We start from the raw sequence: 12,336 nt of genomic DNA on the forward strand, positions 1-12,336 counted from the left end.
TCCGTGTCGCCGCCATCTTGCCCGGCATGATTATATATGGCAGGGGGCCACTGGGAGCACAGTAGACACAGACGTCACCGACGGGACGGTGAGCTCAGCGCGTGGGCCATCAGCACGAGCAAACACCATGGCAAGCACCAACGGACTGTATATAAAAGGGCAAGCACCCGTCCCACGGCGCGTGAGAGCATAACGTTACCGTAGACCTAAAGACTTTTTCCGAGCTCAATAGAGAAACTGTGCGCAGATATTGTAGAGTTGGAAGATTATAATAGGCTACTAATTTAGAAGTTCTATTTAAGAAGTGATGAAATTAACAAAATAATTTTTAATTTCATAAAACTATTCCAGGCATTCTCAAATAGCCTATTATATTCTTATTCTGTCGTTGATTTAACATTATTCTAAGCCCCTGACTTCTACTTTATTACAGCCAAGTGTTTGGTCACACACACACACACAGGGTACAGCATTCACACTTTTTGACAATGACAATTTAATTATACATTAGCCTATAGGCCTATGGGCTAACATTTATTGTTGAAATCACCACTTACATAGCTGCTGCATGGAAGTGTGTATTGACATAGGTATAATGCAAAATAGGCTGTAATGACCAGCACAGTCTTAGAACAAGGAGCACATTTGTAAAATGATCCTGTTTACAGGCTACTTAATGTTTGTAGAATTCTGTCCTTCTGTCCCCCTCTTCCATAGCAGATCTTAAGTCGCATATAGCAGACTGCAGTGTGTGCCAGGGGGCACAACAACTGGGCCCTAAAACTGCCATGGCTATGTAGGGGAGACCAGGTACAGTTGTAACACTTTTTGCAATTTTTGCAATAAATCCAAAACTATTTAAACTAGAGTAACCAATTTGTTATATCATAAACTTCAATCTGTTAGCTACTGAAACAATGTATTTAAGTGGTTTTATGAAATGTGTAAAGGTTGCAAAATGAATTATAATACCGACTCTCCACTGTTACAACTGTCCCTGTACACAGGGACAGTTGTAACGCATGTCAGGGACAGTTGTAACGTGTCTAAAATATTCAGAATGAATCAATCATATACTCAAAATGAAAGATATTATTGATCAGTCATATTATTGTGACTATTAATTTCTTGTTTTTAAGTAATCATTACCTTTTTTCATACTGCATGACAAAAAAGAAGCCATCAAATTACAATGCAAGAACTTTATTTAATGAGTAGAACACACATCCTCAAACATGAGATCAAGACTCACTACCTCAAACAGGTATATGATTTATTTAATGGGTAGAACAGAACTAAAAAGTAGAACAGAACTAAAAAGTGTATAGAGTTATCCCTTCCATCTGTGCAGTCCTTGTGTGCCCAGGCTTTGCAGAACCAGCACTGGAGCCAGACCTCCCTCGACCTGGAGTAGCTCTCGAAGCACACTATGCAACATTCATTTTCATCTTCAGATGAGTCTTGTTTTTTCTGCTTCTTCTGTTTGGGCTTTTGTTTGTTGTCGAAATTCATTTTCCTTTTAGCTGTAGACCTTCCTTTCTCAGCCTCCAGTTGTTCTTTCACAGGAGTATCTGTAAGGACAGCGGTTTCCCTTCTTTTCCTGCCCTTTGTCGTCTGCTTTCTTGGGCCAGCTTTTGGGTGTGGACGGATGGACACGGGTGAAAAAGTTATGTCCATAGCAGAGGTTGATGGCCCAGACACCACACATGGTGTGACAGGGGATGTTGCTCTATATGGCACGGAGGATGCCACCGTTGCCACATTGGGTGATGGAGCTGAAGAGGAGGATGGAACCTCTGGTGTCACTGCTGGTGGTGGGCGGTCTGTGACTGAGGATGGTGCAAAGTCACTTTCACTAAAGATATCCCTATTTAAAGGCCAAATTCCAGTGCATGTCTGTTATCCTCTTTCTGATATTTGGCATGCTGTAAGCAAACACATGTTTCCACTGAATTTTACTCATTATCATTACTTATATGTGATTTTATGACATTTTACATTTAATTTGCAATACACAGTACACATTTTACTTTGTATTTACACATTCTACCAATATCTGCAACTCTATCCTTAACCTTAGCTAGTTTTTTAAATATAAATGAAACATGGTTGGTGATACTGGGACAGTTGTAACGGGGCGTTACAACTGTCCCAGTATCACCAACCATGTTTTCATCTCATGTGAGCTAGCTTGAATGCTAGTTTGACACTTGTTAGCCATTTTTACTTTTAGCTTACAAAACAGTGATTCTAATAATACTTGTTTGGATTCATAGACATTTGATATAAGGACAGAATCCAAAAAAGTACGTCTGGAAGAAAAGTAGATTTTTTACCTCAAAAATAGACTTTTGTCGATAACTTCTTCTTGAAGTATCAGATGTGGCTCTCCTTTTGAATGAAAGGAGGGAAACTGACAGAGCATGAGCACAGTGAGTGTCATCACTCTAGCTTGTTTGTGATTGGAGGAATTCAAGGTGTTACATCCGTCCCGTGTTACAACTGTACCCGGTCTCCCCTACATGCTTATTAATGTTGACTACACTTGTGTGTGATATAGCAAAAATGTCCGCCATTGGTTAGAATAAGCGTTTATAATTTGCAGCCTAAATGTGGTGCAAATTTCGAGTTAAAAATTTTAATAAGTTTCAGTATTTATCAGTTATTCTGGAGTTTGCTTGTAAAGATCCCTTTTTACCAAAATCTGTGAATTAAAGTTTGTACGTAGCAGATTGTGACGAGATCGTCACGATCTGCTTCGTACAAACTTTGTGCGTGCTGAAAAGAAATCCAGTGTTAATATACAGCCTAGGCTCTGTAAACAGGCATGTTACAGTATGCCCCCTTTGTTTACATATCAGTTTGAGTTTACAGAGCCTAGGTTGTGTATTAACACTGGATTTATTTTCAGCGCACACAGAATGGTCAGGTAGCGGTTCGTGAGGAGATTTCCTTTTCACTGATTTTGACAAAAAGGGACTTCGAAAACAGGCATGCTCAAGAATTGCTGACTCCACATTACTTGAAAAAGTCAAAGATATGTTGTAGCAATTAATGACCTATTTGTGTCTTCTTTTTTAGATGTGTGTGTTTCTGATTGGGGAATATAATCAGAAGATGTGCTGGCTTCAACAACGAGATCAATGGTGAGGGGAAAACACTCTCCAAAGGTGACATTGAAGGTCATGCAATCACTGTCCCACACAGAGACAGGATCCATGACACAGGACAAGATTCAGACATATTGTAGCAGAATGATCAAGAGGTCATCAGGATGAAGAACTCAATTGTGTATCTATCTTGATGCTTGGCTAGCTTCTCGTTATTGCTCTGTGCTTTAAAACCCTTTGAAAACCCCTTCTGTGGGCAGGAATAATATTAGAGCTGTGTCATTGACCCCAAAATAAGTCTTTTTCTATCACACCGTGTCCATTATCACATGGATTGTATTTCATAATAGACTTGCACTGGATACTTTGTTGGATAAATCACATTTACACTCCAACTCCATTCGCCCACTTTATTTAAAGATAGTAGTTTTTCTCATATTAGACCTAAAGGCTGTCTCTATAGTTAGACTTTATATGCTCCCCACAGGTTGCAAAGCTTCCCACATTTGAGGAGTCAGCAATGTTTTTCTCTAAGCATATCAACCTTCACATATGAGGCCATTTCAGCTTTTTTCTCTAGTTGGATGTAGAGATCTGCAGGTTACAATGAAATGACCATGTTTTATAGACATCAATTACCTCAAATAATGTTCCTATTATTTTCAACCAAGGCCTACATTTTCTCATTAAAACGCTGTTAGCCGAGAATCTACATAAAAGGTGGACCACTCTGTGCATTTTAGTGAAGAAATCCTAGACAAATTCAACCCTGTCTGTAAAAACAACAATGCTGAAACAGAGGTGAAGGACAGTTTTCAGTCTCTTTACTGTGTGCGTTGTGTGAACCAACATGCCAGTGTACATGCTGCTGTATTTTGGAGAGAGATGGCAGCTTGCCAATGAACTTGCTGACCAGCCCCCCCCCCCCCCCCCCCCACACACCCCCCACAGCTCCCTGAGCAGCACTGAGGCCGACTTTGGGATAGGAGCCAGTAGCAGCATAGCGAGAGACTCAGGCACAGCTCAGCCCAGCCAACTGGAACACAGTCGCTATGTAGATTTCTGGGTTCTTTCAGTGTGTCAGATTGCAACGGGTCCTGTCCTCTCTGTTGCCTTGCAGGAGCATCTTCTGCCCTAAACACCATCATCATTCATGCCCAGGCCTTTTTTGGATCCACGTTTCATTGCAAGGCACATTCATAAGTCAGAGGATGTCTATTAGAAACAGGCACACATACACAATACTATGGACTGCACACACAAACACACGGAAAATCATCACTGAGGGGGTCACCGAACATGAGTTTACCTCTCAGGAACAACAATGTCAACTGTGGAGACCAGAGGGATCCAAATGTTTCTAATCAAAAGGGTTGCTTTAATTTATTTTTTTAGAAAACAAAAACAAGGCGTGCCAGCACTGTGGAGGCTTGGGAAACTAATGGTGGGAATATGCTGCCACCTGCAGGACATTCGCTTTACTTCAGGCTTCAGTTATTGTAAACAAATGTAAGAATACTTTTAGTAGTCAGAGATGAAAGACTGTTTATAATAGTTTTAATTGAATAGCATATCCAGACTTGATGTCTCAGTGATTTCTAAAACCAGTTTTTAGATGCACCGATCTTTTGAGCCAAAATATTTTCCTGTTAAATAATGTGTTGCTGCATAACTGCATATCTACGAGAACCAAAACACCATCTGTATGTGGAACATTCATGGCGTCGCTATACCTGTTCAACACAGGGCTTCTTCTCCACAACAAAGAAAGATTATAAATCAACACATTTATTAGACGAATGCTAAAATGAATAATTGACTAACAGAAACTAATACCACCATTTTACCTTATTACAATAATGGACAGCAACAACTGGTTCAGAATTTCACAAATAAGGATTTTAAAGAATTTTATTGAAACAAAGATCAATTTCAGTCCCAGTCCCTTATGGTTTTTGAAAAGCGTGCTTTGGGTTTTAGCGCCAACATTTCATGACTCTTCTCCAAAGCCCTCTTTGCTTATACAGCAGCATGTATATACTCAGAGAAAAGAGGAAAAAGAAAAAAAAGAAACCTTTACAACAGGTCATTTTGGCACAATAAACTCATACAACAGTACTCTTGTGCTGGCATATCGTTTCTTTCACTTTCCTCTAAGTTGGAGCAAAATGTGTTTACTGATGAACTCATTCACAATGGATTTTGACCGTAATCGAGGTGTAAAACAGTAATCATGTCAGGATATTTCTCGAAAACAAAAGGGAACACTTAAGAATGGTAAAAGTGTCTTCTTGTTGTAGGTTGCAGTACTGGGTGACGCAGAATATTGATTCTGGTAAAAAAAAGAAATTCACCTTCACAAACTACGTCCCCTGGCCCTTGATGTAGCGTTTGCATTGGGAGGGGGATACAATCTGAAACCTGGCATTATACTCAAACAATTGAAGTCCACTCATGCAAATCCCGTCTTGAGCTAAAGGAGCTTCCTCTGACTTCTCACAAGAAAAAAAACACTGAGAAACTTTCAGCTGGATGATAAGTCATGAATAGACACCGTGATATAACAGGAAGGAGAGAATGCTGTAACATGTTCCTTTGCCAACAGTTGGTAGAGCGTTTTTGTTTCGTCCCACTCAGTAAGCACTTTGGTATACATGCTGGTCAGAGTCATGTCAAATTAATTACATACTAATTCAGCTGGACTAGGCCTTTGCTTGGATTTTGATATCCATGGGCAGTTTATTTTTCTTCAAGTAAAGATACAAAGACTGTTCATTGTAACACACATTCATAAAGCATGCACTCTGATGGACAAAGAGAATAGTCATTTGGACAAAACCCCCCCCCGGGTAACAGCAAGATCAAGAGAAAAAGTGCTGATTTTTCATATTCACAATCACATAAAAAGGTCGATATAAGAAATGCATTCGGTCATCAGGTTAAGTTCTGACATAGCATTTTCTAAATTTTAACAGATCCGTCGAATAGATCCTCCTTCTCAGAGAGCCGATCCAGGAAACGGATTTCAGGCCAACCTCCGTGAATATCTGACATCACATTTGAAAAGGCAAAAACTGGTCGCAGGGGAGCCTTCCCTTTCCCTGAAGGCCTCCACCTGGAAGGTGATTGAGCATGGCTTCATCTTAACAGTCGTCTCGATAGACTAGCATGTGGGTCGATGAGCAGACAAAAAGAAAATATTTGATCTCTTTGAGGACACTGTAAACACTATGTTAATAACTAAAAAGGGGACACCGATAGCCAACTTTACTTAGGAGATATCAGTTCTGGGGCTCAAGCTTATTTTTTGAACATTTTGAAGATGAAATGTAAAAAGCTTGCTGATCTGCATCCCCCGTCTGCATCATCTTTACAATTAAGAGGATTTTCTGAAGCATAGACAGAGTAGAACTGGCAATGAACGCTTCAGATCATTTTGAACAATTCAAATGCTACAAAAGCCATCATGACCTAAACAGGAAAGACCACCAATTAAGAGCTAAATCTATTTTTTTCAGTTGATACAATATGCTGCACCATACGTAAGGATCACTGCTGTGACCCATGAACAAGCAGTGCAGCTCGCCATGACTGAGTGAGGAAACTGTGTCTACAGCTGAAGGTTGACTGGAAACTGTCACACGTGCCCCCGTGTTAAGACATCTGCACATGATTTTGGAAAATAAATGCCAAGAGCACAAACCTGTGCTTGACTGTGCATTTAGAGGCATCGTTTTGATTTTATCAATAGTGATATCTGCATCTCTTTAGAAGAGAGAAAAATTTTTTTTACGCCAACAGATCGCTAGTAGATGGGCAAGGCAGCTTCTGAATAAAATACTGTCAGACATTCAAGATGTGAGGACAGAAAACAATTGAGACAGCTTTTGAGTACTGATATGGAGGAGTGTTAAACAGACTCAGTCCACCCCCCATTTAAGTGTGAAAAATAAATAAAAAGAAAAAACAAATAAATTCAACGTCACAACCGTTGGATTCAGTATATGGGGACATCCACTTAACTTTTACTCAAAACAAATAAGTTGCATTTGGTGTACACAATCTGCAGTCTGCATCTCGTTGTCCCCTTCTCTCCAGTTTTCTAAAGCAAACAAGATTAGTAGGACATCTCCCAAGAAAGCGGGAACGTATTAATGTGTGACTCTCAGACCTCTGTGCACTATAAGCAGGGTGGGCTGTTGAAAAAAAAAAAAAAAAAAAAAGACACACTGAACTTTTTTTTTCTTTTTTTAAATGATTCATTGTTACTACACAGATGGACCGGGCCCACACCAGGCACAAGCCCATCTAAAGAAAAGAAAGAAGAAAAAAAGGAAGGCGAGAAAAACATTGTGTGTCCTGCTTATTCCTCAATAGAGCCTTTGGCCCCAATGAGGGGAATACTCCCTTCATGGCATCTTTCATTAGAACATTTGAATTTTATTTTTTATTTTTAGCACAAGCGGAATCCAAAGTTTTCCTTTATCTGCGTGGTTTCCAGAGATAAACAGGGAAACAATGTCTGATAACTACTTTTAAAGTTGCTGTTGATCGTACTCGGCGATCAGTCTCTTTATATGTGCCAGTTTGTTGTGTAGATATTCACAGCGGTTCTTCTCTTGACTATAGTTTGGATTAGTCTGCAAGGGACATGAAAAAGAACTGTAACAGTCTGATATTCCACTTCGATAGGTTTTACCATTAAAATCTGTTAAAAGTTGGACTTTAACTTACCTTTTTTATTTTATGATACTCTTGAAGTATCTGATTGTGGATTGTCTGAAGAGAAGACACACACAAGGGATCAAAAACAATAAAAAAACAAAAACAAGGCATGCATGATGAACCAGTGAAATGAAAAAGGGGTGACTTTTTAAAATAAAATCTACCGTGTATTTGTCTGTGCCTTGTTGGAGCTGTTTGAGCTCATTGTCCAGCACAGTGAACTGCCGGGTGATGCCCTCGATGCGAGCATGCAGACCCCGGTACTCGCTGTACTCTGTGTTGAAATCGTTTTTATACCTCTGGCGCTGCTCCGGAGAGCTGATCACTGTGTACTTCCTGGGAGGGGTGGGGATGAGAGGAAATGTTACTGAAGGGAAGTAGTAAAGTATTTCTTGTGTATATCAAAAAGACCCAACATTGTTAAATACTCACAATAAATAGTCTGCCACCTCAGGTGATGACGAAGGAATACTGGTACTGTTGCACATTCCATTCAGATCTGAAACGAGGTAAATACAGGCTATAATAATCTAGAATATCTTTTTTTTTTGCTGCTGGAAAGGCAACTACACAAAAAGATTATTTATAATTAGTTAGTGTTTACATCTTTCATCCATCAAATATGTATTGCTCTCTACAAATGCTCTCTTCCAGTTGGATTCACTGGTGTGTATTTGAGGTTATTGAAGTCATAAAGCTGAACAGCAGGGGTCTCAGTTTAATCAGTGAGTCATGCACTTGTCACATGACGCCACCACCCACTCTGCAGCAATGACTAACAGGTGTCCATCCACATAAGAAGTAGCACTTTCATTGTGTTGGTCTCACCTGTGCTTTTGTGTGGAATACTGTTGCTTTTGAGGTTTGCTGGGCTCAGCTCGCAGGCCGCGTTAGTCTCAGGCACCCGGCAGTCCTCCTGACTCTTCCTCGCCTTCTCCTTCTCTTGCGCCCTCCCTTTCCCCCTCTCCCTGTCTTTGCCCTTTTCCTTGTCTTTATGCTTTTTAGACTTCTTCCTGGACTTGTTGATAGTGTTGAAGGACGAGGGGCTCTTGTCCCGAGGGCCAATCAGGCCTGTGTGTCCGGGAGGCGAGGCGCCGATGCCGGGCTTGGCGAGCATCGCTGAGTCCGTGATTAGCGCCGTGAGAAGCGACGGAGGCTGGCTGAGCCTCTCCGACGCCCCCGTGTCCTGAGAGTCACAGTCCCTCCCGTTGTGGCTGGAGTCGTTGCTGACGTCCGACAGCGCTTCAAAAGGACGAGGGATGTCCAGCAGAGGGAGCTGCTGGGAGCTGGACGTCGTGCCGCCGCGGTCCGACATAGAGACCGCCACTCCTGCCGGCTCTCCCCTCCCGTTGGCCGAGCTGAACTTGCCATTCACCGGGGCTGTTGCAGCCTTGCTGGCGATGTGCGATATCCTGGGCTTTTTGTTGGCGAGAGGGTCGATGAAGTCAGCAGGCGGACGTTTCTGGTGGAAAACAAAATTGTATTTTGTTTAGTAGAACATTAAATAGGGTTCAATATAAATTCAATTCACCTCAGAGTGAATGAAAGAAAAACTTCAGTCAAGGGTCAGAGCAAGCAAAAATGGTCTGAGCCCTGGAGAACAAATGAATGTACAGAGGAGAGGCTTTAGGTCAAGCAGATAGATTGAAAAGGCAAAATAAGGAAGAAAAAATGCATCGAGACTATGATGGCTGTGCTATCTTTTCACAATACCAGGGATTACATTACAGATGAGACAGGCCCTGTTAAACCCAGCTCACACTAATGTCTTTGGGAGCGGCTGACCAAATCACTGTCAGATGGCTTTCCCTACATGAAAACAGTAGGGTTCTGAAACAACAACAAACAGTCAGGAGGTCTGTTTGGGACCGAAAGGCCACACTAGCAGAAGCTTCACTTAATGACACTTTTTTTTACACTTCTTCAAAACCAAAACACACTGGATAAGGGAAATCTTGTAGTGTGGACAGGAAAAACAAGGTTTATCTGAATGCCGATGTGCATTTGCATTGACAAGATCAGGTGCTGTAAAGCAGTATAGTCAGGAAGCCTGCGATCATGGAGAGCATGAGTGGGCAGAACAAAAAGTAGGAGCGAGATCCACAGTCCACTGCAGACGAAGGCTCTAACTCAAATTTTGTTTTTCTCCCTACAAAAAGATGGCTTTTGTTTCTGTATTCCAGTGTGAATGGAAAACTTATTTGAAATGGCTATAGCAGGGAGTTATTTTAAGATGTATCTATCTGTGTGTGGACATGCTCTCGCCCTGTTTGCCTTGCAGCTCTCCCTGATCCACCCCCTCACCCATCTGAGCTTTAGCACACAGCTTTACCGGCTGAGGTGCTCTCCATTTATACCCAAGGATCTAAAAAAAGAAACCCTTGGGTACTGTTTGCTTGTGTGCTGTGTTTACTGAGGGCGCGAGCGGAATAGAAGGGGCGTACAGTGGGTGTCTGAGGTGAGGAGAACCTTTGAAGAAGGAGCTAATATTATAAACAGAGCAACCCCTCCTCCCTCTACCTAATGAAGTGTACACAATGGGTTCACACACAGGAGTCTGGACTGACCCGAAAACGAGAGCAGCAGGACAAGGAATATGAAAAAAGTGTATTATGCAATGAAGAGGATTCATAAATCAGTCTGCAATGCAGGGAGACTGAGAATTCAGAGAAAATCCGCCCTGGGAAAACATTGTTCACCACCAGACATGCAGAGTCAACCCAGGTAGCAGGTTGTAGTGTTTGGTAAACTGGGGGGGGGGGGGGGGGGTGAAACTAGAATTTCCAAACTCCTCTGCCATTTCTACTGCATCAGCTGGAAAAACTGAAGGCAAACAAGCTCTGGTTAAAGATTAGCTATGCAGAGTGTACTAAATCAACATCAGTTTGAGACTGTCAAAATCCAGTATAGTAACATCCTAGAAATGAATAAAGTTATGAAAAAACTGCTCAAGAACTTATACCATGAGTTATATTGTTAAACCATTCACCAATTCCAAAATATCAAGATAATATTATCCATCGCTAGCCACAGGTGAAGAGGGGGTATTTATTTACAACTGGGAAAGTGAAAGAATAATGGCATATGGATAGAGAGGTGCGTGGAAGTGAGAGAAAAGGTAAAAAGAAGCAACAGTTAGTTAACTCACCTGAGATGGCGAGCTGCTGTTCAGCTCTTTGGGCGGGCTATCCAGTGGGGGGGCACTCTGTTTCCTAAAGAGAGTGAACACAGGTATGCACAAACACACAAACGTTTAGTATCATTTCTGCAGGGTCCAAACTGTAAACTACATACAGACACAACAGGAACCCCACATCCAACATCCTTAAGTGACAGCATTTCCATCAGCATTAATGCTGTAACATGAAAATGGTTCAACAAGGTTTGTTTGTTTTGAAGTCTTGCTGACTGGTTTGACCAGACACATCAAAATGCTAAAAGGCATCATGGCATTTGTCACATACTGTATGCAGATGTAAGAAGGCAAATAGCAAGTTATAACAGTGGCGTTGTGAAGCTGAGTACCCACTTAGCTATGATGACATATCAGCACAGCAGGACTTACTTAAAAGAGCCGCTTGTTTTATCATAACACTTCATTTACTTCAAAATAGACAAGGCAAAATAATTGAAAAAGTTTTCCAACAGTTTCACAGTCTTCAGTTTTGTAACATAAGTCATAAGTCTGCTGTTCTCCTTGAATGAAAGATTACAATCTCACTAACATTGCTGCATGCTTATTTTAGGGTGTAACACATTTGGCAGCTAGTTCAACAGTAGTGAGAAAGTGGCACTGCATTCTACAGAGACATGTGATGGAAAGCAATAGAGAGAGAATATGGTACTGAAGGTCACTTTGGGTATGGCTGTTTGGGAGGTAGAATCATACAATACACAGACTGCTACTAGAGTAAACCATTTTAACACCAGGAGTGAACAGGGCCTAAGATTGATAATTATGATGACTAATCCATGACCTCATTACGTACCCGATAAATCTGTCAGAAGGAACGTCTAAACAAAAGACATGGGCCAACATACAACTATCAAACCACTATAAAAACAGAGCCGAACCAACTCAGTTCATTCTCAGCATGACAACCAACCCGTTGACCCAGTGTTGTTCATTATTAGAGCTGAATGTCAGGATGCTTGCTTGACAGATGGTTTTAGCTCTGCTGCAAGGGCTTAGCAATGCAAACAAAGAAAGCCACTGCTACAAACATGACATTATAAAAAAAGGTAAAAGGACACATTACACATGCAGAAAGCTGCTGCCACAACCGACTACGTTATCAGAAGGGGTTGGTTGGGTGTGTGTGTGTGTGTGTGCACGCTTGTCTGTCTGGGGTGGAGAGAGTCAGATAGACTGCAGCAGGCCGGCCGATACGGCTGAACCTTGGACCGGTGCCATCTCACACATGGTTCAGCATGTGCTGGAACACTGTTGCATCATGTGCGTTCCAATCATGTTGTTATGCTACTCCTGCGTGACTGACTG

At 41.5% G+C, this 12,336-nt stretch overlaps 1 protein-coding gene across 1 annotated transcript in view; it reads right to left on the minus strand.

The window, feature by feature from the left end:
• Positions 1-5,808: 5,808 nt before the first annotated feature.
• ell (elongation factor RNA polymerase II) overlaps positions 5,809-12,336 on the minus strand; it is a 45,815-nt gene continuing 39,287 nt past the window's right edge. The window contains exons 7-12 of the mRNA XM_080032960.1: positions 10,984-11,047; positions 8,664-9,297; positions 8,268-8,334; positions 8,000-8,171; positions 7,845-7,889; positions 5,809-7,750 (exon numbers count right to left, since the gene is read on the minus strand). Coding sequence (XP_079889086.1) covers positions 7,646-7,750; positions 7,845-7,889; positions 8,000-8,171; positions 8,268-8,334; positions 8,664-9,297; positions 10,984-11,047 — 1,087 coding nt within the window. The 3' untranslated portion in view covers positions 5,809-7,645. The remainder of the gene's footprint in view (positions 7,751-7,844; positions 7,890-7,999; positions 8,172-8,267; positions 8,335-8,663; positions 9,298-10,983; positions 11,048-12,336) is intronic.

This window comes from Ammodytes marinus (assembly GCF_949987685.1).
Source record: "Ammodytes marinus genome assembly, chromosome: 8".
In the NCBI taxonomy this organism is placed as follows: Eukaryota; Metazoa; Chordata; class Actinopteri; order Uranoscopiformes; family Ammodytidae; genus Ammodytes; species Ammodytes marinus.